General features: G+C 31.8%; 2 protein-coding genes across 8 annotated transcripts; one reads left to right on the top strand and one right to left on the bottom strand.

Moving 5' to 3' along the window:
• Positions 1–1,315: 1,315 nt before the first annotated feature.
• Positions 1,316–18,613, bottom strand: LOC110996020 (putative uncharacterized protein DDB_G0282499). 7 transcript variants are annotated; one of them, XM_045632766.1, is made up of 14 exons: positions 18,555–18,613; positions 16,266–16,411; positions 14,717–14,815; positions 13,499–13,567; positions 12,948–13,031; positions 11,583–11,651; positions 10,936–11,022; positions 9,869–9,976; positions 9,192–9,278; positions 8,462–8,566; positions 7,392–7,557; positions 6,449–6,578; positions 2,628–2,764; positions 1,316–1,395 (listed from the first exon to the last, which is right to left on the bottom strand). In XM_045632766.1, exons 1-14 carry the CDS (start codon positions 18,574–18,576, stop codon positions 1,355–1,357), a joined length of 1,350 nt encoding a protein of 449 aa, XP_045488722.1. In that variant the 5' UTR covers positions 18,577–18,613; the 3' UTR covers positions 1,316–1,354. The 7 variants fall into 7 exon arrangements, with proteins under 7 accessions (XP_045488722.1, XP_022119195.2, XP_045488721.1 ...); XM_022263503.2 differs by lacking the exon at positions 18,555–18,613 and adding an exon at positions 17,398–17,522; XM_045632765.1 differs by lacking the exon at positions 18,555–18,613 and adding an exon at positions 17,398–17,522 and having other exon boundaries at positions 13,499–13,558.
• A 908-nt stretch (positions 18,614–19,521) lies between these two features.
• On the top strand, positions 19,522–26,031 carry LOC110996016 (hsc70-interacting protein). The gene is made up of 9 exons (XM_022263495.2): positions 19,522–19,687; positions 19,780–20,016; positions 20,197–20,288; positions 20,443–20,654; positions 21,691–21,800; positions 22,436–22,595; positions 24,764–25,018; positions 25,414–25,546; positions 25,890–26,031. Exons 2-9 carry the CDS (start codon positions 19,832–19,834, stop codon positions 25,961–25,963), a joined length of 1,221 nt encoding a protein of 406 aa, XP_022119187.2. The 5' UTR covers positions 19,522–19,687; positions 19,780–19,831; the 3' UTR covers positions 25,964–26,031.
• The last annotated feature ends 218 nt before the right edge of the window (positions 26,032–26,249 follow it).

Below are 26,249 nucleotides of genomic sequence, written 5' to 3'. Positions count from 1 at the left end.
CGACAATCGCATGTAAACGTGCGTCCGTTATCGAGTTGTTTTTATTACGGATTTAAACTTTGGGTGTTAGATTTTGTTTATAGTTGCAATTGATACTTGTATTGGAAAAAGCTTAAGCATAATCCACATTCAAAATCATTTTATATAGTTTAGCTTTTGTTCACTGCTCCTGGATCTCCATGCTATATATAAATTTTAAGTCGAAAGGCTTTCTTTGTATGTCTTTCAAGAACCGAGCCCTTTCTCCTGGTACTACTTCGGTATTTCGAAATTTTTTTATAGAACAGGGCACCATCTGGCAGAAGGCAGACCTGATATTAAGTGATACCGCATGGACACTTTCAATGCCAGAGGGCTCGCGAGTGCGTTGCCGGCCTTTTTAAGAATTGGTACGCTCTTAATTATTTCCCTAAAAACATAATGGGGGTACCATTGAATACAAAACTATATATTAATTGCAACAAGACAAAGTTTCATATAATGTTAGGAAAACCTAATTAAAGCTGTGTAAATTAAAGAAATTTCTTGGCTGACATTCGGATAAAATCTCTGGGCACGTTGCCTAGTGAATGTAATTTGGATACGATCTTTACATTTTTTAATTTAAAACTTTTACGATTCTAGTATGAAGTTTAGTGCTTGGCATTATTGTGCTTATCTTATCACATTTATTATATCAAACTCATTATCTTTATAAATATAATTCTTCTGTGAGTGTGTCCAAATGGTCCAGAATGTTTTAGCTTATTAAAAAAAGTTTGAAATTTTCTAATTAAGGACGTGTAGACAGGACAACGTCTGTCGGGTCCGCTAGTAGTGATATAAAACACAAAGTGGTGTTTATTGATTGTAAGGTGGGATGGTGTAGGCGTAATGTATGATTGAGGTAGATTCACGATTCGTTCGCGGTTCTACAACCGCCTACTGAAATATTATTAAATGAAAACCAATGTCTGTATTCGTACTATACGTAAATTGTCTTTGAATACAAATTATATACGAAGAATTTTTCATCGTACTTAAAAACTGTACAAACAGGTTTACAATTGTTTAAGCTTTTCTTGGTGATATAATATTTTAAATTGAAGATTTTTTATCTTGTTTTGGATACAAAAATAGCAATTAGCAAGCTAATCCTTAGATGTTTGATAGATATGTATTAATTAAGTTAACGAAATACATAGGTTAATGGACCTTTTTAATTTTCCGTTTAGTGAACTGTCAAAAGTTATATGATCTGTTAGTGCCTATAGTAGTTAGTTCATTGGTTCACCAAACATTTATAGAAAATAGGTGACTTAAATAAAAAAGAACGATTGGAAATACATTTTATTTATGAAATAAAACACATCTTTTATTGCCCGTCGCACGCGCCTCGTCGTCGAATCGCCACTTCTGTAAATAACAGAAACATTATGTCTTAATGTTGGATTTAGATATCTGGAGGCCTTGTGGCAACAAAGGATACCTGGCTTAAAATTATTTTTCAAAGAAAATAGACAATTTGTTCAGTCGAGTTATGTTTTTTTTTCTTACAATAAAGGTCAAAAAAAGAGTGCGATTTTACATGAATTACAATCTAGCCATACAATAATTATGGCTAATAAGTAATATTAGCATAAGTTATATTATTATAATAGCAGGTGTTTCTTTTTCGCTGTTCCACATTAATTGCCTTATAAAATTTGTAAATTGTTTTTTTTTATTTTTTTATGTGAATGTTTTTGAATTAAGTACATATAAATAAATATTATGTTGACTTAATTCGTCGAGTTATGTAATAAATAATTGATTGTCAAACCAAGTATAGAAGTATGTTTTAATATTAAAATCTCTATTATGTAGCCCAGCCATCCGGAGATGTCTTAAACATTTACACAAGGTGACAAAAAAGTTAAATAAATACAGTATAGTTTTGTAGCCATAGTAGAAAACTTATTAAAAAAACTAAAAGAAAAGTTTAGTTTCTTTAGTATTATAATTTTCGTATACAGTCTTGTAAAGAAGACAAAGAAGATTTTATACTAAAATTATCTTAATATATATATTTCTTGTGTGCGTGTGTATGTGACTGAACTCCTCCTAAACGACTGGACCGATTTTGACGAAATTTTTTGTGTATGTTCAAGGGGATCTGGGAATGGTTTAGATTCACAATTTTGTCCGCTGGACAATGTTTTTTTAATTAATTTTTAATTTATTAGTAGTTGTTGATTTTGGAATGTTTTACATTGGATCCGACAGACGGCGCTACCATCGCAGTGTCAAATTTTAAATAATATTCGAATTTTAGTCTGTCCCGACAGTTAGCGCTGCGATCAAATTAAAAAAAAGTTTTGTTATCATTGTGTTATTGTAGACCATGGGCTGGATCGTTAGATATTGTCATAACATTTGATTAATAATTTTCATCAAAATGGTCCAGAATGTTTTAGCTTATTAAAAAAGTTTGAAATTTTCAAATTAAAGACGTGTAGACAGGACAACGTCTGTCAGGTCCGCTAGTATTTAAATATATTTTGATTTGATACCATTCAGACATCAATCCTGTCACAACACGTCATGAAAGATACCTGCATTATGGAAGAGGAAAAGGGATCATAACCAAAGTAAGGAATTTCGCTTACCTATTCCACATTTTTGTGCGCATTCAAATTTCTCTTCATTGAAATATGTCACATTATTTGTTCCACATATGGGTTGGTAATTAGATGAGGTAGAACAATCTTGTACACATTTTGTTTGGGCTGCATTATCCACCTCACTAAAAAAAATATGTAATTAAATGTTTCATATTTAATCTCCAAAAGGAGTATCTCGTTTCCGTTAATTACAATCTTCAAAACCATACACGTCCTAAACTTCAAGCCTCTCCCACACAGTTTCACGGGTCCGGTTTCGCTTTGAAGAACCGGCTAATCGAATTGTTAAAATTAAAGGCATACGTACATACGTACGTATAAATAAACCAATCTTCTATTATTTATATTCTTATGTAATTTCGTTATTCAGTATTAAAATATGATTGTTATGAATGTTGACGCTTCGATGGACGAAGATTGTAAGCAATCCGTGTTCCGCTACATCAATTTCTGTATTTAAATTTTAAACGTACGTATGATATTTAACTATGATATTTAATAAAAAATATAATTTAGCTTGGTTTCGTATTAAATTTATGATAATTTGATATGTATCTCAATAGCTTCACCAATAAACGCTTCAATAGCTTATTGAGACACCCACAATACCACCTTCGAAAATTATATTTTTTTGTGTGGGACTATAATTGTACGAAGATAATTCTAGATACAGGCTTGTTACCATTCTCAACAAATAATTTCAGCTTCTATTATTGTCACCAATACATAAAAATGAAGAACACATGATTAAGCTACAAAATAAGATTCGTAAAAAGGATTTTTGTGTATTTATTTCTACATTCTCTGTACTGTAAGCAAGAACGTTATAACTATATTTTCGTTACACATAATTACAAGCTTGTAACTTTGGCACTATGGAAGCGAGACTGAGTGAGACGTGTTTTGGAATGTCCTATGACAACTATATCGATTTAATTACTAGATTACGTCATTCAATGCCAGAAGGCAAGTGAATTAGCCGCATCCACACCGGACGATCCAGGATCGCAATGAGCGTGGCACGTGCTAGGCCGATCCAACAGCAATCTTTTGTAATCCTGACTGACTGCTTCAACACGGTCCAGCCGATCCATACTGAATCAGTTGAACTTTGTCTGGCTATGGAGTCACATGTGAAATGGCGACAAATAGCCGTAGCAGCAACAAGCTACATTTAACTTATATTTACAACAAAAATGACGAAAACTAAATAATAATGCTTTCCTTTTTTTTATCCTTATTTTACAAAATAATATAGTATATCACAAAATGTTACATTAGAAAACTGCTGTAGTTTGTAAGTTACGGATCACGCGATTCAAATTCTCTAACTGAGGCCCCTTTGGGCATGAACAAAAAACCGACAACAAATGGATCACACGCATTGTGGAGCGCGCGGCACGTCCGCACCGCCTGCACATTTGGATCGCGCTCGTGTTGATGTCCGGTGTGGATGCTGCTATTGACAGCCTATTATTTTCTTGGACTCTTAGTTAAATTCGTTCGGAAATACTTGAGTGGGCAACTGGTATCACATAGTGGTGGTGCTCGGCAAAATCTTACTTAGAATGGCCTTAAATGATGCTCAAGGTCCACGCGACGAGGTGATAAGGATTTTAGGTCCTTGTTATCAACTATCAATTAATTATTGAGAATTCAGAATAAGTCTTTCAACTCCTTTATTAAAATCTGTATTTTTATAAATCCTTTATGACATTCGCAGTATTGCAGCTAAGTAGAATGATATTTAATATCAGATTTAATTAAACATTTTTCACATTACAATTCTATCGGTTTTACGGAAATATTCAATAAAATATATATTAATATTTCAGTACTTAACTGGAAATGTATGCAATAAAAATATAGGCCGCTTCGAAATGTTTTTCCTTCTGCAAAGAATTAGGTTAAGAGCGAATAAGCGCCCCTTAAGTTTAGGTTCGCAGTTGTCATTTAGCGCTAACCTTGTCGAGATTTCTTTTTTTAAGCTATAGAATTTTGAATTTCGAATGAGATTTTACGAAACAGTCATAGATAGTGTAGAATATGCAATTAGAAGTATCAGTAGCCACAGAGAACATTTTTTTTTTCAATTATATAATATACTAATGAGCTTCGCCGTCACACGGCTGGTTTGGTATTTTATTTTGGAGCTTTCCTTGTTCAGGTATATTAATCAGCAAATAATTACAAAAAAAGTTTAATAAATCCAGTAGTTTTGAGTGTATTCGTTACGATAATATAAAAATAAAAATACAACAATAATAACTGAATACTGATTGATAAGCTGATTTGAGTTCAAAATTGAGAAATAACTCGCTAATTCTCGACTCTGAGACTTACCCTTAGCTAAGTGTATTTCGTGTATCTCTAATACTATGAAATGTAAAATCACAATATAGGATTCACGGGTAATACCGAAGGGTACAAGCTAGTCTATCATTAAAAAAAAACAATGGCGTTACAACCCTTGTTCTTCAGACCTCGGCTCAGATATAGCTATCTATTTCGTCATTATGTTTTCGTCGACTTTTTGGGTCCAACACCGGTTTCCTTCACCGTACGAGTGAATGATAAATGCACACATAAATAGAATATTAATGCATAGTCGGGGTTCGAACCTACGTTCTCAGGGTTGAAAGATAACCTCAAGGTGAACGCGCAAATGGCTCTGCTGGCTACTCATTGAATAAATCAGTTGGCGAACTCTGTTTTCCACAGCTGTCAATCTTATTTAAAAATCAAATAACAGTAAACCAAAAAATTTAATTTCAAAACTAGTAGCAGTATTCGAATATTTAATGTTTTTTTAATACGTTTCGAATACGTTAAAAATTGTATTTGAAATAGGCATCATTGCTATATTAATGTTTTCCACGTCATACGAAGGATATGCGACTTCGTCTAACAGTTCCTTCGTTCTAATTTCAAAAATGCGAACTAAAATTTAATATTCGTCAGGTTTGAAATTGGAACAAGCTGTCCTACTTTGCGTGTATCGCCCAAAGAGAAAATGTCCTTAGAAACGGCTTATCTTACAAAAATTACGAAAGGAAAGTTCATCTCTCGTTAGCAATGCAAAGAAGGGAATTTAGCCCGCGGTTGCATTTTTAACTACAGCTGCAAGGCATTGTGCGGCTTAATCTTACTGATCACGGCCGAGATCAAAAATGTTTATAGAGTCATCCGCTTTTATGAAATATTACAACGTCGTAGAATATTTTGATGCAAAATAAAATCTAAAATGCACTTTATTAAAATGAGTGTACGTTAACTGAAGAAATTATAGAACAAAATACGAGTAAATATTATTAGTTATTTCATATTATCATATGATATTTTTCATATTATAACAATTCTGCTATATAGCAGACTTAGGAGTCCAAAAATAAAAATCTCTAAAAATCAAACCTATCGTGCTTTGGAATTTTTCGGGCTTTACAAAAGTGGGTATGGAAGCGATTGAACATGCGTTAATCAAGAAATTTTGGATTTCATAAATTGTCGTTAATAATAATAATCCGGAGAAGTACAACCTTTGTTCCTTCCGAAGTTCGAAGAACTTTTAAAATCATTATTTATTAATGAAAGAGAGATACTTCAACCCTTTCTTAGCTCTTACTTTGTTTAAAAAAAATCAATAATACATAACAAGCTGTTACTATATGATAAAGGTAGTAAGAGACGCTGCAACTTTCATAGTTCTCGCCTCAAATCTTTCTCTCACAAAATACTTACTCGCTAACAAAAAGATTCCTATAATACAGTACATAATTATAAATAATATCGATATAAATAGCAAATACCTTTTAGGGGTTGACGGGGGATTTATTTCGGAAATAATGACCGGATTGCCTAATATAGCCTTTTCTGTTGTGACAGCTACATCCGCCTGCTCACTTTGATTGGGGTATTGTGAGGCCTCGTTCCGAAAGCCTGTAGGAAAAAATGCATATCCAATTACTGTAACTTGGGTTTCGGGCATTGCACGGTATGTCCGCGAATGATTTGATTATACGTATACTAACGAACTGTATATATGTCACTGCAAAGTAGTTAAAGTAGAGAGTTAATTGAATTTCTAGACAGTTAATTAAAGATCGATATTGTGCATAATAAAATATATATATTTTATTATTTTCATATTTCTTTGTATATTTTACAATAACAACTTATAATGCCTATAATTTGTCTAAGTTAGAATTAGAATTTTTATTTTTGATGAACTCATAAACAGTTGACAAGAACTCAAAGTAAGTCTTGATAATTGTAATTTTTATTACCATTATTTATTATTATGTTTATTTTAAATTATACTAAATCCAAATGTACATTGCTATATTGTAAATCTTGAATGCCATGAAAGAGATTCTCTAATAGATATATAATTACTTTAAATAAAAGAATACTTGTTTTTTATATATTTATGCCACATTTTATAGTATTTAGTTGTTAAAATAGGAATATAATGAGAAAGTATCTTCCATTTGACATAGTAAAGTAATTCAAATTTTACTAGTGTTTCACAAATTTCGGAGTTAATGACAGGTTTAGACTTATTATTTGTGTAATTATAATGTTTAGATTTGAGAGTAATAATTTTTCGTTATATTGCCTTATTGTATAACTGTTAGAAGTTTTGTTTTATGCATTTAAATTTTAAATTCGAAATGATTGTGTACCTTTCAAAATTCATAAGTAAATATAGATAATAACACTAAACTTTTTAACAAATATTATCTTACTTACCCGTATAGGTGTCACTCTGAGACGGATATCCGTTCTGACTTGGGTATCCATTTTGGTAGTTAGTACCAGGATTGAGTTGGCCACCCTGAAAGCCCAACTGACTTGGACTATCATACCCCTGGTTCCTCCTTTGGTTAGCATTCCAATTATTTGGTACATTTCCAGTCTGTAAGATAAATAACTATATTGACAAGACACGAAAATAACTATTGAATCTTTTTTTTATAGAACAGGGAGCAAGGCAAAGCAGTAGGCTCATCTGATGTTAAGTGATACCGCCACCCATGGACACTCTCAATACCAGATGGATCGCGAGTGCGTTTCCGGCCTTTTAAGAATCGTTTATTTTATTAATTTTCTTTAAACTTGCTTGCTTGCTTTTAGATTCTATCTAATGCCAGTCGTATTTTTTAGCTAATTGGTAAGGAGTCAGGAAATTACAACTGATGAATCGTGATAGACCCGGATATCAAGAAATAAATTTAAATAATTAAATTGACAAATCAATTTTTTTGATATATTAAATACTCTTTGTTAGGGGCTCAAGACTTTCTTATTTGGCGATTACGTCAGCAGTTTTTACTTTTTTAAACTTATCACCTACACATTGTCTATGCTTGAAAAAGATATGCATTTTCGAGAATTCCTAAATAAATTACATGGCGCCTTACATCAAGAATCTACAAAAATTGCGTGACATAATATTTGAACGCTCCCTAACAATTAAAAATCCTGTAGTGTAACAATTAAAAGTTAAGAACAGACAGAACTTTCGTCTATGTAACAAGCTACAAAGATGCTAGGAACGAAGAAGGTATCAAATAACTTCTAAACTAGTAAGAAAGTATAAAATAATGTCTTTATTATGTGTCTTCGTTCCATGTAACATAATTGTTTAGCTTGTCCAAAAAACACGCCACTCAGAATAAAAAAGCCCTTTGCTATTTTACCAAATCACCGCTAATAAATTATTGAATAAAATTCTTTAGCGCACTGAGATGAGGCATTTAAATGTCATGTTTTAGGAATAAATCTCATTACTGAAAAGTCGAGTTAATCACGAAAGTTACCTGAATTCCATTTACTGGATACGGCTGAGGGTTCCCTGGATAATTAACACGCGGATTTAAACCATTATTCCAATTATTCGCTGTCGGGTAATTAGGGTTAAGTTTCTGGAAATATTTTTTAAAGAATGTGAAGAGCTGTTTTCGGCTTCTTAATTAGATGATGCGTTAAGAAAGTTATTAGTATTAAAAGTTAAAATTAAAGTTATTACTCGTTAGCTCGTAGCGGTAATTGTGACCAGCGTACGTCAAAAATGTATCAGATATTGACGAACGGAAGTCGTAGTTTTATTGACGTTCTAGAAGAGCTTGGAAGCTACATGTTCTTATAATACATGAAAATACTTAAGTATTTGTAAATGATTGTAGGCACCGCAAGTAAGATACGATAAATTAACAACCATACTTCATAAATTCTGTATGTGTGAAATTAAATAGTCATTGGATGTGGATTGGAATGAACTAATTTATATGAACCTAAAGTGAATAAATATTGTTTTTTTGTAAATATGCAATAGTAAAAGTGAATGCAGAAACAAATTTTAATATTATCCATTTAATAAATCATTAAATGGATAATATTTACATACAGTCGTGTAAGATAATTATTACATTTTTAATTTATGTTATTAAAACGCATGAATCTTAAAAAGTTGTCAATTGATGTGTTACAAATATTATTAATTTAAAATAAATACTCAAGATTTAACTAAATTAATAACTTAGTTCCTACCTGAACATTATCATTGTCGCTTGGAATGCCTGGTTGATAATAATTGGGATTTTTTGCATTTTCCTGGCCTGTGTAAGCCGCGCCAGTCTAAAATTAAACATTCAATTTAGGTTTTCCTAAAACTTCGGAAATTTCCAGGCAGGAGAGTCCTGACGTCATCGGCTTATGACGTCATACTTGAAATAAAACTGGTTACATAGGTAGAATGGGAAGTTCTAATCTTAAAAAATGTCACACAAACTGATATGACAGGTTTTGTTACCTGTACTATTAATATAACATCTCTTAAGATAACTAGCAATCAGAACCGTTCGATAATTAAATTTTTGCCATTGTTATTAATAATGCAAGGAATAAATACAGCATACGAGGGATTTTATTAGATGTTGGTAGATTGCAAAATTATGAGTTGTATTTAAAAGCTTACTGATAAAGTCAGTCTGACATTTCAAAATGGCGGCGGTAGTACCAATTTCAGCCCCCGGTCGAGAATAATATGTGGCGCTGTATTATTAAAATTTTCGCATTCATATCAGGATAAAAATATCAAATAGCGAAAAATAAGTGTTTTCCGTTGCATTCGATTCATATCAGGATAAAAATATCAAATAGCGAAAAACAAGGGTTTTCCGTTGCATTCGAAAGATGAATTTAATTGAAGGTACTTAATCTCTCACCTGTAATCCATTCTGCGGGTAGGACGGCATGTTTGGATTATTAGAATTAATATTAGCACCGATTCCATTCCAATTCCTTCCTTCAGGATATTGACCAGGTTGATTGACCTGAGATTACCCATAATTGTTTTCATTATACCATAATAAAAATTTGACCACAGTTGTACTATTAGTTTGTAGGATATAGTATTTTGAGTGGACGAAATTTTGTTTGTATAAAAAAATGGATGAAAAGGAATTTCTTGTGTTATTAATATAAATTCCTGTTTTATTTCTTGTGAAATAGGGTCTGTTGGATTTGCAAAATATATTAACTGTTTTATTTAACCTTCGGGAATTTACCAACAAATTTCTACGTATTACATACTTGTAGTAGATTGGCAAGCAAGCCGAGGTTATTCAATGTATTTTCATTTCCGGTAAGCTTTTGCTGACTCAAATATATAAGCAACAGTAAAACAAACATCTTTTACTTTTTTGCGTTTTCTGTGTGGCCTGATATTAATGGTCAAACTAAAATGAATTGGTAGTCAAACTGTTTACGTAAGCCTATATATTGCACATTTTCCGAATACGCTATCGCCGGTATGACGCGGTATTAGCAAGATGCGAAATTGAAATGAACAGTCCTTACATAGATTTAAAAATAAAACTAGCGACCCGCCCCGACTTCGCACGGGTGCAATGCTGATACTAAATACACTACAGAAAATCTGTGAACGTTGTATATACAAATGTGGGTTATCCATAAGAGATAGACATATACCATCACGGACTTTTCTGTAGACCTTTTCAATGTGTACAATATTTAGTGCATTATTTTGATAAAACTCGTAGGGTTCAGCCTTGTAATGTAAGCGGAAAAAATGTAATTATTTACGACATCACATTAGAAACCTCAAAAATAACAGTACTTCTCCACTATTTAATGGATGTTATTATACATATAAACCTTCCTCTTGAATTACTCTATCTATTAAAACATATGATATATATTCTTATTATATTATCCATGTATTTCAGAGAACTGCTCCCTACTAATAATCCTAGGTAGATAAAAAACTTACCTGTGATACTTGTTGGTTTGGGTATCCTGTCTGTGTTTGGGGACTACTCCATCCCTGACCTGGTAACGACGTTTGTGGATAATCCCCCTGTGAATAAAGGTTTTACGTGGTTTAATAATATTTATACTGAATCATCCTTAGAAGGGGGCTTGGGATATATTTGGTATGCGTTGATAGTTTTTCTTTTATATGGTCACATTATGACTTATTATTCATTAAATACAAAAAATATAACGGAGAGAAATCTGCAGATTACATACACGTCACTATTGGTTGAAATGTGACGTCACGTGACGTTTGATTTATCGGCGATATACATACTATATTTGTACTGTTTAGTTTTAACCAGTGGCAATTTTTAGGAAACCCTAGTATCTTTTAAATCTATGATGATGACTTCCACTGGTCTTTCAATCATAATAACTCAGTAAAGCCACAATGTGAAGACTTAATTAGGAATAAGTATAAGTAAGTATTAGGGAGAAAGGTTCACACCAATCTTTTGAGACAGACGACCTTCAATAATGACAACTACGATGATGAAAAAGACTGTAATCTGGGGTATATTTCATCTCTTTTTGGTTTGCAAAATAAATATCATATTTAACCTTCAGATATTTATCGAGAAACCAAAACGTAATACATACTTTTACTTGATTGGCAGGCGGGCCTAGGTTATTCCATGTATTTTCATTTCCGGTAGGTCTTTCCTGACCCTAAAATAAAACGTCATTTACGACACGTTATAGTTAACCGATTCAGTTTAGTGATGTCTTTAAATGAATAAAAAAACGCTACAAAACTTTTGGCCTCTGTGTCCATACTCAGTTCCCTACGTGATACGTATTTTGCATACTAAGGCAATTAAAAAAAAAATTAAAATCGTTGTAGTTTCAAATATATCGTCTACATTTCAAATTAGGAAATACAACTGGATAACTAACGAAACAGTCGCGCGCTGTGGAGGAAGCGCCGACATTTTGAGGTTATTTTTATTTGCAAAAATAACTTTTGACTCGGAGTAGCTAGAATGTTCGTTTATATTTTAATCATTAGCTGTCGTTAAAATCTATCAATTTTAATACATCTACCTATGTATAACACGCCGCCTCAGACAGAACCATGGCCCATATTTTTGTACCCATACTTATGCTTAATTCTGCTTTTATTGCAAATTCTGTTTGTTAATAATGAATTTAACATACATATTGAAAATTTCCCTATGCTACCCCATAGAGACTGTTCGCTATTCCGCACTTAAAACTTAATAATAAAAATATATTTATCGTTCAATTTTCTCCATAATTAACCTTAAGGTTCAAAGAATAAATATTAAACATAACCTGGATTGGTACAGCCGTCTTCGAGTTTTTCACTTAACAACATATTATCCGTATTTATTGGAACGAAGTTCCTTATCGCGCGTTGCGAAAGCGGGCTAGACGGAAAAAATTAAGACGAAAAATGTAACGTCGTCGTCTACATCTCTATGTAGGAACGGAACTTTGTCGTAAAAAAATATACATAGGTGTCAATAGGTATGTCTATCTTCAGATTTGTTGTCAAAATGAAACACAATAAATTAATACAAAATAATAATTTCAGGCACTCTAATTACTAAAATTGAGCCTACTGGTTAAGTTACAGCATATTTGTTAATTATAAATAATATAGTTATTATAACGTAAAATAAACTGACAATGGACAAAAAATGGAACTTAAATGTGTCCCTTGACACATCTCAAGTTTTTTTTTATATAAATTTAACAGTATTGACATATTTCTATGTTCGCAAAGCGAATTCACTGTAGCGATATTGTGTATATTATGTGTTTAATATCATATATGCACTTTATTATATTTTATTAAATGATTCTCGGCATTATTGTATTGTCTGTAAGGATAATGTATGTATTTTGATAATAAATAAATAAAATAACTATAAAAGCAAGAAATTTTACTAAAAACTAATTGTACATTGACGCGTTTGTAACCTAGCATAATAAACTCACCTGTGATACTTGGTTGGGATATCTTATCTGTGTTTGGGGACTGCCCCATCCTTGACCTGGTACCGCGGTTGGAGGATAATTTCCCTGAGTTAAAAAATGTCAATCAGTGTTAATAAGATTTAAATTTAATGTCTTAAAAACAATTGCCTCTATATCGTCTTCAACTAAACTACAAGAATTGAATACAACTAACGAACGGTTTCTTTATCTATACTTATTATCGTAATTTCTACGACTCGTATATTGTCCTATTGACAAACTCTAACTTTATATCTCTATATATACTCTAAATATTGTATATTTAAATTTACGAGTACCCAAACGGCTTTTAATTTGGGAAATATTCATTTGTTTAATTAATCTTTGTATAACATCTCAAACAAACTTAAATGCGTTTAATTTGTGCAATCAAGAAACAGGTGCCAAATGAATTCTATATAATTAGTAGTTAGTACTAAACCGGGGTTAGTAGTATTTATTTTATTCATAACATACATACATCCATGCATACTAAGCCAATACATTTATTTTAATAGGCAATATATACATACTTGCACTTTATTGACAGACGATCCAGGATTATTCCAGGCATTCTCATTTCCTGTAGGCCTCTGCTGACCCTAAAATAAGGTCACTCTATTACACCCGAATACTTAAGCACTTTTATTGAGTATTATGTTGATTATAATTTAAGTTATAATGTTATTGGTAAGAAAGCAAAAAATACCGATTATAATCCACATACTTGGTGAATCTAATTTTATACAAAAATAAAAGACGTATGGCTTAGTAACGGGCTACGAAAGAAAAATTTCCTTTTTTATCTAATCTATGTTAATATAGACAATAACACAATACAAGTATTGAATACTTTTTTTTTATTTATAAGGTGTTGCTTTTTTTCACGCTTTGACAATTTACATAAATATATACATATATGATTCTTTAAAATGATTTTTAAAGTTGGACGCGAAAATAAAATTGTATTATAGAAAATAAGTATATAATAAATAGAATGTTGTAGATGATATAATTTTATGTTATTGACAATATATAAAATGTGAACAAAACTAGTTTAAAAAAGACCCCAATGTGTTTTTTTTCATTGCCAGCTCATAATTTATAGATTATTAATGATATTATAATATGTACATATTAGGCTTGACTCTATATTTGACTCTAAAGAGATGTCACCAGCTGTCGTTCAAATAGTGGTCGATTGACAAATTTATTAATAAGAATACTTAAATATTTTAAAAAAATATAAATTAGTGTGTTAATTACGCATATTTTTACGTACTTAGTTTAGTTTTTACTAGTTTGTTCAATTAATAATGATTTGTTTCATCGAAATTACTAGAAAGAGTCCCTAAGGTAGATCACACTATAGGTGTTGTAAAAAATGTGTACTGCAGCACAGTTTAGCTTTGCAATTACAAAAAATCTTATTTCATTTCTTTTACTGCAAATATGGACAAAATCTGGGAAAATAGGTCAGTCAATTTCACAAGCGACTAGAGCCAAAAGGAAAATGAACAACATACAGGCTATATTATGCCTGTATTTACTCTAATATTTTGTTTACTCTATGATTAAATAATTGTGAAATATTTAGCTATTGTCTATGCTTAATATAGATGAATCAACAACGAGGCTGTATGAAAATTTATGATGAATTAATATTGAAATATTTAGCTATTGTCTATGCTTAACATAGATAGCAACGAGGTTTTATGTAATTTCAGCCAACTGAATAAAATGTATATTACCTGAATCGCGGTGCCTGGGTAATATTGTGAATTAGCCGGATAATTCATCCCGGGATTGCCATTTCCATTATTCCAAATATTTCCTTGGGGATTGTTCAACTGTAAGACATTCAAAGAAAACTAGAGGTACACAGAAATTCAATCAAGATAGGATAAATGATTTTTAGTCCAGCCTAGTATGAAATTAGATTATATATACAATAATAAAACCGTATCCCGTGTTCTTAAATATTAAAATAAACCAAACCTACACAAATATTTTTTATTTGCTTTTGTACTTCTGATGTGAGTGGTATTAACACGTCTGAATAAACTTAAACTAATAATAAAAAACTATTTTAATTTTTATATTTAGAACGCGCGAAGAATCTGATGGAAAAAATAAACTTAGGAGTCTTGAATGGAGATGAAGAAATGTGTTTTTCCATTGTTTGTTTGTTGATATTTAAATCTACAAAGTGGTGAAAACTGGTTGGTGAAATATAGCTCAAGGCTTTGCAAAACTTGAAAAGAGATATCAGTAAAAAAATATTCTAAACTAACTGCGCCTGCTCACCTAATAAGATTTTTTAATTCGCCTATATAAGTAACTACATACCAACATATGAAACATTTTGCTATGCTATCCCATAGAGACCGTTCGCCTTTCCAGAACAAAACATTCATAAATAAACTTGCTTCATAAGAATTGCTCTTTAAATAAACATGGTCCGTGGGGTCCTAGCGCATTAAAGCTTTTTAGGGAATTATCAAAAAGGTTAGTCGACATCACAGGAGAACGAAGAGCTGGCAGCTACCTCGCACAAAGAATTAGTCTAGCAATTCAAAGGGGGAACGCTGCTAGTATCTTCGGAACCTTGCCTAAAGGGACTCCTTTTAATAATATTTTTTAATAATTTAATTTTAAGGCTAGTTATTAGATATATTTTTAGTTTGTAATTGTATATTAATATAATTAAATAAATTTTATGTTATGTTAAAAAAAAAAAAAAAAAAAAAAAAAAAACATTAAAACGAGATTAAATTGATATTTTTGTTTTTCTAAAAACGAAAATCAATCCGAAACACACTTTATTTATCTATATGATTTTTATTTTTCTCTCCATAAAAACCTTCCTCAAAGCTCAAGCAAGAAAAAAAAATACTCGAATTTATTCAAACGTCTTCGAGTTTTGCGCTAAGCAATAAACATTTGGTATTAATTTTTATTTATATAGATTTTGACTAGCTCATCTATGAAGTGAATGTCGCCTCTCGCTCCCATACATCGAACAACCGAATTGAAGTCAGCTGCGATGGAACCTTGATGGCACCAGTTGTTAACAACAAAACATACCAATGCTCAATGGAGTTGATTTAGTTTAATTATGAGTACGGTTATAGATAACGCACTGAAACGACAAACCCCCAAAAACGAGACCAACTCTTGCATGATGTCTACTTAATAATAAGGTATTGAAAGATAAGTCTTGCTCGGTCCTTAAAGCAATTATAAAATCTAGTATGCATAAACTATTAATATGTCATTAAACTAATTGATAATAATTACCTGCCCTCCATTAATTGGGTATTGCGAAGTACCGGGGTAATTGGCTTGAGGATTTCTCCCCAAACCAAAATTCGGAAAAAGATTTCCAAACAAACCGTTTAAATCTAACGAGCTCTCCTTTTCCAATAACTGTCCTTGTATGCGACCTGAAATATATTTTATATATTTTTTGTTCTTTACTGATATTCTGTAGTTGCATCTTTCACGAAAATCCTATATATATATTTTCGTAATATTTTAAATATTCCCTTCAAATGCGGATTAGCCCCGAAGTTAAATCGTTCGAGAGAGCATTCCGAAGTCGCAATCCTTATTTTACTACAATAGGTACCTTTAAGATATCTCTAATTTTCAACTAATAAATAAGTAGGTCTTTTGTTTCTTTCTGTCTCTCTGTAATTGTGGTTACACTGTGATAGAAAGGTACATCTGACTTTAGTTGAAACGGTGCAATTAGACTGTTTAATATATAATTACGATGGAAAAAAGCTTAGTGAAAATAGTGAAAATGTTTTCATTTTATGTACATATATTTAAATAGCCAACAAGTTTTTTAAATATATTTAAAGCGGTTTATGCAAGATCACTGGAGGAATTTTGACGTTTGTATTACTGATTGGGTATTTATTCTTACAAACTAATATCGTAAGCGTCTCTTAATAACTCCCAGCTGGTACTTAGTCATATTTTATGTACGAAAAACATACTTTCAGTAGAAATTTACACCGAAAATAAATTTGTTTTCGGCTTACTTATGTATAAATATATGTACATATATCGTAACTATAACGTATTGTTAACGCAACGTATTGTTGCCAGTCAAATCGGATACGTAGATATATATCAATAAATCATTTTGATATGATTTTCCAATACTAATAAAAATTAATATGTATTATTAAAGCTGAGAAATTTGGGTAGGAGGCAAGTCAATATGTTTTTTTAAACATGATGATAAAATACATATTTACGTTAATTGACTGATTACCATTAAAACTAGTTGAATATTTTTTCTAGATTTTTTACACAACTGTCAAAATTTGATAAATCTTAAAACAGATGAATTTAAACAAAATAATTCCGAGTTTTTAACAACATACTAATATTGTTTTTCACAAATATTAACGCTTACCAAAGTCACACACACTTAAAAAGCAAAATAGTAATAACTTTATGCAAATCATAATGCAACACTCAAACACGACCGGTACAAACTCGACGCGTGCACAAAAATAGTGACCCTGGTCAAGGTAAATGTCTTTTATACATTATCATAATGATCATTAATTATTAATACGCTTTTCTCATTAGTAACTAGTAAACATGTATTAGTAATATTCTAGGCCAGTCAAAGAGGGTGGGGGGGGGGGGAGGAGAACAATAGAAGTAGGGGGTAGGTATCTTTCATTGGACCGGAATACATTTTTGTATTATCTTAAACGGACACATACGGTAATCAAGGGGGCCACAAATTATATACAAAAAATTATAAGATATTATATATAAGATTAGAAGATCGTTCATAAGCGATTAGTATTATACGTAATTTTAACTTGTGCTGTGTTTAATAAACAAAATTATATACCACAGAACATAATAATTCAGAGCTATAAATTTTTATTATTTTTTTTTAATTTTTATAAAATGGTTAATTATTTATAAAAATGGCATGCCCTATCTCGAATTTAATGACGTGGAATAAGTGATACCTTGATGATCTTATGTTCCAAAATAAACGTATTTTATTTTTATTTTATTTTATTTATCTATAGGGCTATTTGAAAAAATATGCTACTTTTTAAATAAAATGCAATAAGTGATGAAAACACGTTGCATAAACCAAATCCTTTAAATCTAGTATCTACTGGTACTTAACCAAAGTGAACCGAAAATATATATGTAACAAGTAATATAAACATTTAAAGTGTAATCAATAAATGTTTACTCGTATTATCTGAAGACTGTGAAAAGTTTAGTTTTAATCAACCTTTTACAGCAATTATTAGAAGAATTCTTATTGGTTGGCCGTAAATTTTAATTGAATAAGATTTTTCAGAACAGAATGCAGATGGCTTATTAAAAAAATCATATAATATAATAAAGTAGTTACAAATGTAATCTGATTGAACAATTATTTATAGATTAATTATATATTAAGATCGGTAAAATACCCGCAATATATATTATAGGAACACATGACGGCTCAAAAATTCCAATAAAGTATATGACTTCGTAATAAAGGTTTTACCAAAAAAGCAAAATACTATCTTAATTGTGAATAATACTAACCGCTTAATGAAGCATCTGCCATCTAGTGCTTCATTACATCAGGGTAATTAACTCAACGTGATGATTCACACTAATGAGTAATGACACTGATACAAATTTAAGGTAATTTATAGACAGACAGTAATACAGAACTAGATTGATAATTTTCTATTCTGCACTGTTTAATTACAACATTTTAAAAATTACGCGCCAACGTCCCTAGTATAGCCAACCTATAAAATTATTTAGGTAACTTGGCACAGAGCATACTAAAATTTAAATTTGTGACATCTAAAACCGGCGTCAGCCGATATAACTGAGAGTTATACTCGACAATATCGTCCTACTGTATTATACCATAATATATTTTTTAATTTATCTGGGTTGCCGACATAGACGTTTTTCAGTTTTCACTAAATATTAGGTTATAAAAAATTTGTTAAAAAGAATTGATAACCTACTTCTATATGTTATTTGTAAATAGCTTAATAAACAGGATGGCATTTTGGTAGGCAAAAAATATAAAGAAGATACTTGATATATTGAAAATAATATAAAACTGATAAACTTTACAAATATATTGTATTAACAATAACAATTTAGAATTCATGACCATTTTATATTATTGGTTATTTCTAGCAAAGCTAAACTCAAAATAGCTCGAACTGACAAGTCAAGGCCCATCAGGCCAAATGCCAGATTACAATAAAAAAATTATATATATATATAATATATATATCTTACTATAATAAGAGAATCATATCTAAAGACACGATTTCCTCGGTATCTGCGATACGTTGTTATATTATAAATAAGTTTTAATTAATTGTTTACCAGACAGACCTGTTCTTTATTTAAAGTCGATTATTTAAAATAAAAAGGGAAACCAGGCCACTGTTGGGTTGTTGTAAGTAAATACATACATAGTTTTAGTATGTAATATTAGTTTTGACTCTTTCAGGAAAAATATTTTTTGTTAAGTTGGCAACTTTGCCGGTTGCTGGAGTCTACACCGGCTTTTAGAAATCGGAATCGCATTAGACAAATGACACGCAAAACAGCGACATTTTTTATTTCTTGTTTTCGATTTGACTGAACAAATAGAGAATAGTGAGACCCTTGTTAATTTTTACAACAGCTTATTTATCGTGCAGGTGCGTAACGTCATTTATTCAATAAGCATTATTGTCATTACTCATTCCTTTAATTTTTTCCATCCTTACGTTGCACTATTTGTATTTTGTAGGTTCAGCCCAAAAAAAAATATATAGTACCGGCGTCGCGTAATCTGCTTCAACATGAGCTGCCCTTTTGACGAACAACAATTGGCCCAACTAAAGACATTTGTTGAGCTTTGCAAAAATCAACCCCTAATACTCCAACATCCCAAATTATCTTTCTTTAAAGATTATTTGGTGTCTTTAGGTGTATCATTACCCACGGCTACATTTGGCACGAAAACATTTGCGCCTGCAGGAGATGGGTATGTAAATGTTACTATAATTATGTAATTCCAATTAGACCAATTAATTCCTAGTATGCTGATTTTTTCTATACTGTTCAGAACAATTTCGATATGGTATATACATATTATGTTATTTTATACATTAATTTTTTCTTGGAAAGGCAAAATATACACTTCTAAAAAAATATTACTTCACAGTAACTCTCAAAGCAATGTTGAAGATAGTACAAAGCAGCCATCTTCTGAATCTGACGATGAGCCAGAGTCTGATGTGGAACTTGATATGGAAGGTAATTTGTACTTCCTTAAATTATTTACTTCTAATTAAGCAGAATTTCTGTATATACAAATAACAACTATCATAATGCTTTCCCTGTTGTACTTTAGATGATTAACATGATTAAGGTAGTCAATGTATAATAAATATCCAAAAAATACTTTTAGGTGTAATTGAAGGTGACCCATCTGAGGCTACACAAGAAATGGGTGATGAAACAAAAGAGCCAACTGATGAAGAGAGAGACCAGTCTGATGAGAAGCGTTCTGAGGCAATGAAAGCTTTCTCTGAACAGAATTATGAAGAAGCCATAAAGTTTTACACTGAGGCAATAAAACTTAATCCGTCAAGTGCATTACTCTTTGCAAAGAGAGGACAAGTAAGTGATGAGTATAATTATAAATTTGTGTTCAAATTACACTATAAGCTTTGTATTATTTTGCTTATGATGTAGTGATTCTGAGTGACTTTGTGTAAACTGTACTTTCATATGTCAAAATCCAATACATTTTTGGTGAAAGGTAATAATTGTAATTGTGTCCTATGAATCCTGTAAGTTAACATTCCTAAGTCTCAACATGGGAAAGTCAGTGAAATCTATAAAGTTTTCAATCCGCCAAGATTATCTATTGGGTAAATCTTGTAAATAAAAATTATGGCAATATTTTAAATTGAAAACTTTAGATTTACTATAGAATTAGCGACTTATCTCTTATCTTGTTAAAGAACAACTACTTATAACTTTGTATTATTTTGCTTATGATGTAGTGATTCTGAGTGACTTTGTGTAAACTGTACTTTCATATGTCAAAATCCAATACATTTTTGGTGAAAGGTAATAATTGTAATTGTGTCCTATGAATCCTGAAAGTCAGTGAAATCTATAAAGTTTTCAATCCGCCAAGATTATCTATTGGGTAAATCTTGTAAATAAAAATTATGGCAATATTTTAAATTGAAAACTTTAGATTTACTATAGAATTAGTGACTTATCTCTTATCTTGTTAAAGAACAACTACTTATAACTTCATAACTTCTTAGCCTGAACTTGGAGAGTCATACAAATATCTCTCAATGTATTATACTAAAAATAGTATTTGTTTTTCTTTTAATGTTGTTTTGACAAAAATTGGTATCTTATCAAACTTAAAGTAACAAAATGAGTCACATAGTTATTTTTTTGTATGGAATTCATTTGAAAACACGAAAGCATGACAAGTACTTATATACATATACATATACATATTTTCATGCAAAGTAAATAAACATTCAGTTTACATCAGTATTGTATATTTCAGTACAATTTGTTAAAAATTTATAATGTGTTAAGCAATCCATTAAAAAACTTGTATTCATTGGAATTTTTGGAAACATTAAAATTCGTTACAAATTTTTAAAAACCCATTTAATTACAGGTGTTCCTTAAACTTAACAAGCTCTATGCCTGTATCAAGGATTGCACTCATGCACTGAAACTGAACTGTGACAGTGCTGCCGCTTACAAGTTTCGCGGTCGTGCTTACAGGTAGGGTATGGGGGGGGGGTTGATTTTGATTTTCTTATTTGGTGATTACGTCATGTACAGTAATTCTTTCCTTTTTTACACATTGTTATGTATGTATATGTACTATTATTTTTGAGTGCTTTTCTTACTTTTGCTGACAAGAGAAATTTGGGCTTCACAAGAGTTTTTACCTCATTGTTTTTAGGGATTAATATAATAATATAAATATATGAATAATTAATAAGAAGCTAACTTTTAACTTAACTGGTGTGTCTAGCTATTAATATTGGCCCCTAGGGCTTGATATTTTATATTAGTTGCTAAAAACAATGAGGTAAAAATTTTGTCCTCATAACACTACATGTCAACATAACATACATTGCACTCCTGCAATATCAATTCCCATGATAATTATTTATCTGCATAGGCATTCACTTTATAGAAAATGTTTTTGTAATTCAAATCCCATACTACTGGACCAATTTTGTTATTTTTTCTTATGTGTTCATATGGTTTATATTTACATTTGAGAATAGTTCAAATTAACAATTAGATGATTTTTTTATTAAGACCACAGTCTGTTGGATCCCAGAGCCTATAACTAACTATATTATGTGGATTATTCATGAAAAATAAAAATTAACGGATTGGTATAGGCTTTTAGGTAAGTTCGAGGAATCGTGCCATGACCTCTGCGAATCTCTGAAGATTGATTATGACGACCAAACAAATGAATGGTTAAATGAAGTGAAACCAAATGCCGAGAAACTTCGTCAACACAATCTTAGTGTTCAGCGCAAGAAGGAAGAAAAGGAGGTAATTTAATTTTTTCTTCATATTTGAATTTGGAACGTACAGTGCTTAAATTTTCGTATGGCTTCGTTCACACGACATTATCCTGCACGTTTTATTTGTTTTCGTTTTTTTAACGTATAATCACCCGGGTGTTCACACGGTAGATTTTCCTTCGTGTAAAAAACGAATAGCCGCAGTCTTCACACAGTTGTGATTGTGAATAGACGACAGTGATGGATCCATGCTTGGTTGTTCTTTTATATTGGTACAATCGAAGTTGCAAACGGTTTCGCCGCCGACAGAGCAGAAGGTTTTGGGTACATCCTATAAATGAAGAAAGAGGGCGTACTAAACTAAACTAAAAAACTAAAAAAGCGTTCGGTTGCTATTCGATAAAAAACGTATAAACATCGTGCCGTGTGAACAAGACAGAACTATACTATGTGCCACTGCTAGCCGAATACGTAAAAGTTCATTCGATTTGCTTGACAAGTCCGTTGAGTATTCGTTTAAACGTATAAACGGTGTACGATTTTTTGCAGTACAAGCGACATGTGAATGGTTCTATAGAGAATGTATGTGCCACTATTAATACGTTAAGACGGATACTGCAAAAAAACGTGCAGTACAATGCCGTGTGAACGAAGCCTAAGGGTCAAAGTTCAATTTTACAAATTTTCCATCAAAAAGGAGTTTATTTTTTTCAAGGAGGCACTCTATCAATTTTTGTCATCATTCATACAACTAATTTTTAATACTAAAGTAAGTGAAGACAAAAAAATATAATCTTGTAATTTAACTTGTAAACCCGCGGTTCTTAAAAAGAATTTCAGCTATATTGGGCGAATAGCTATGACAAATACCTAGGTAACTGAAAATGTTTAGAAAATGAAAGTCGGCTTAATTTAGAAAGTTTCCAATATTTTTATTGTTTTTCGAAGTAATCTCCATTCCTCTCGGCACATCGCCGCATTCGATACAACCACTGAGAAAAGCAGTGGGCCCATTCTTCCTTCTTTTTCTTCTATGGCATTTTCGTACGCTTTCACCGCATCTCCAGGGCTCGTAAAGCATCCTCAGTTCTTGGGAATAAATGAAAGTCGCACGGCGGCAGGTCAGGACTGTATGGCGGGTCCTTAGGTAGAGGTAGGTGCGTAGCTAACCCCGAGGGCCAATGGGCCCTTAAAATATTAAGGGCGTGTTTTTAGTGTGTGGGGTCTCGCTACACCTCTGAATATCAGAGAGATTGTAGACCCAGCCCCACAGTCTCCGCGTCAAGCTCGACTTTCTTGATGTGGGCCTGCATGAGTGCAGTTTCTCCTCATTAAAAAAAAAAGACTGTATGGCGCATGACCATTATCTCGACACCTGCCATAATCAAATATTCAACAGTCCGTTTTGCGGAGTGCGCTGTAGCATTGTCGTGGTGAAGTAGGATCCTCCTTGATCCTGGTGTTGCTGTCGAATTTTTTCAAGACAACGGGCAAACAGCAATTGACATACCAATCTGCAATAACTGTCCTTCCATCTTCCAGCACAAGTCTCGCGAAATAACCTTTGCGACCAAAGATTTTTTGTCGTGGTCGTGTGATAATTTTTGAACTAAACTCATACCAATGCCTATACTTGCCTATATCTCCTGATAAGTCACTTTCTTATGTCTATCTTCCTATATCATACGTCGCACAGCACTGATGTTATTTTCAGTAGTCGCTGTTAAAAGACGTCCCTCACGCGTATCATCAATGAGAATGCTACGTCAACGCTTAAACTCGTTAAACCAATAATTATTGTAAATAGTGGCACGAGATGCGGTTTCATTATGAAATGCTAATCGCAGCCTATCATAGCTTTGTTGTTGAGTAAGCCCATAACGAAAGTCAATTCATGAAAGAAAATTTTATCGCCTTTAGTTCATTTCGACGTACAAGTTTAGATTTGCGCGAATTTACAAAAACATATGAAAAATAAATGCAATATACTACATAAGGTTACCAAGGAGTTTTAAAATTGAAATACAAAAAAGTTTTCATTAGCAAGGTTTCTAACTGGTCAGATCTAAACATTTTCAGTGTTACCCATGTATCACCAAAGATCACTAAAGACCAAAGGCAACTGTTAAAACTAAGTCTGAATCCAAATAAATTTATTATAATGAATATAACATATGATGCAAACACGTTTTTCAGCGCCGAGACAAAATCCGTCGTGCTCGCAAGGCGCAGGAGGCTCGCGCTAAAGCAGCACGTGAACAAGAAGCGAATGCCAACGCTACAGGAATGGGTGGCATGCCAGGAATGGGAGGCATGCCAGGAATGGGAGGCATGCCAGGAATGGGCGGCATGCCAGGAATGGGTGGAATGCCAGGAATGGGTGGTGGGATGTTCGATAGCGAGAACCTTGTGAAGCTCCTTAGTGATCCAGAAATCATGGCTGCATTACAGGTAATTTTATGTGAATTTTTTAATAAAATTTCTTTAATAATCAAAGTGGGGTAAAAAAAGGGTATGGTATAGTTTATTTATGAGAAATATTGGTATAGTCAATTTAACATTACAAACAGATTTTTTAATACTAGTATAAGTACATATACAAAATACCAATTCCTTCAATAGAATCAGATAATTACTGTTTACTAATTGTATTCTTCTTTCTCTCTTAGATCTTCTTACTTACTATGGGATATATTTATAGTTTGATATTTAGAAACTATATTATATTAATTATTGTTTACTATTCTGACTTAACTGTATTAGAATACATTTATCAAAATATCTCTATTAAAAACTAAATATAGTTCCAATTTTGTGAATTTATTTTAAATTCAAATATTTTTTAGGACCCAGAAGTGACAAAAGCTTTCTACGATGTATCTTCAAACCCAGCCAACTTTGCCAAATATCAGAACAACCCAAGAGTGGCATCTGTTTTGGAAATGCTGCAAAAGAAATTTGGCGACCAATGTGGTCCTAGTGAGTACCTCTAAAACTTTGTACCAGGATAGGGTCTTACCATAGTTAAGCTATTTTGATAAACTTACTCCCAAAGTTGATGATATCATAGAAATTAACATAGAACAGATACGCATAATACAGGCTTAAAGTCACAAGCTGTAATACTGAATACTGTTAATACAATGTAAGCTATGAAGTTAGTTTACTCATAAAGTTACTTGATGGGTAAAGAAAAACTAACTTGTCTGTACAATGCATTTTTTTCTTTAAATGTAACAACTATATAACGCCAGAAAATGTGCAGTCTATTAAGTGTCGCTACAGTCTAACACTAATTCTAAAATCAATGTTACAATTTCAGACTTAAGTGGAGCAAACTCAGGCGCAGGATCCGAAGGACCAAAATCTTTCGACGATGATGTAGGCCTGGACTAAGTCTTGAAATTGACGCATGCACCAAGACAGATTTAATTCCTTATTCAATATAACGTTTTCATATTACACATCACTTTTTAATTTTTTTTATCTGATGATTATTAAGTTAGTTCTGGTAGCGAGTTATATATTCTACTGGTTATTATCTAAAAACCTGTACTAAGTGTTTTCATGTCCAATAGGGTTATTTAGAAATGACGTAAGGATTTTTTTTTAATATTTGCAAATTCAATGATTCTATTGGATATTGCTAGTAATATCTTAAACGGAACAAAGAATATTTTCA

The sequence above is a fragment of the Pieris rapae genome, chromosome 20 (assembly GCF_905147795.1).
Source record: "Pieris rapae chromosome 20, ilPieRapa1.1, whole genome shotgun sequence".
NCBI lineage: Eukaryota > Metazoa > Arthropoda > Insecta > Lepidoptera > Pieridae > Pieris > Pieris rapae.
Note: the sequence above shows the minus strand (reverse complement) of the source record. Positions and strands in the feature narration are given on the sequence as shown.

Bases quoted from the DNA above. Each gene is read 5' to 3' on its own strand.
- LOC110996016 (XM_022263495.2), top strand. From the start codon at position 19,832: ATGAGCTGCCCTTTTGACGAACAACAATTGGCCCAACTAAAGACATTT. The intron at 21,801-22,435 runs GTAGGGTATGGG...GGATTGGTATAG, and splicing joins TTTCGCGGTCGTGCTTACAG to GCTTTTAGGTAAGTTCGAGG. The intron at 25,547-25,889 runs GTGAGTACCTCT...TTACAATTTCAG, and splicing joins TGGCGACCAATGTGGTCCTA to ACTTAAGTGGAGCAAACTCA.
- LOC110996020 (XM_022263503.2), bottom strand. From the start codon at position 17,449: ATGATTTGCATAAAGTTATTACTATTTTGCTTTTTAAGTGTGTGTGAC. The intron at 14,816-16,265 runs GTAATTATTATC...AATGTCTTACAG, and splicing joins ACCCAATTAATGGAGGGCAG to TTGAACAATCCCCAAGGAAA. The intron at 9,279-9,868 runs GTGAGAGATTAA...GTTTAATTTTAG, and splicing joins ACCCGCAGAATGGATTACAG to ACTGGCGCGGCTTACACAGG.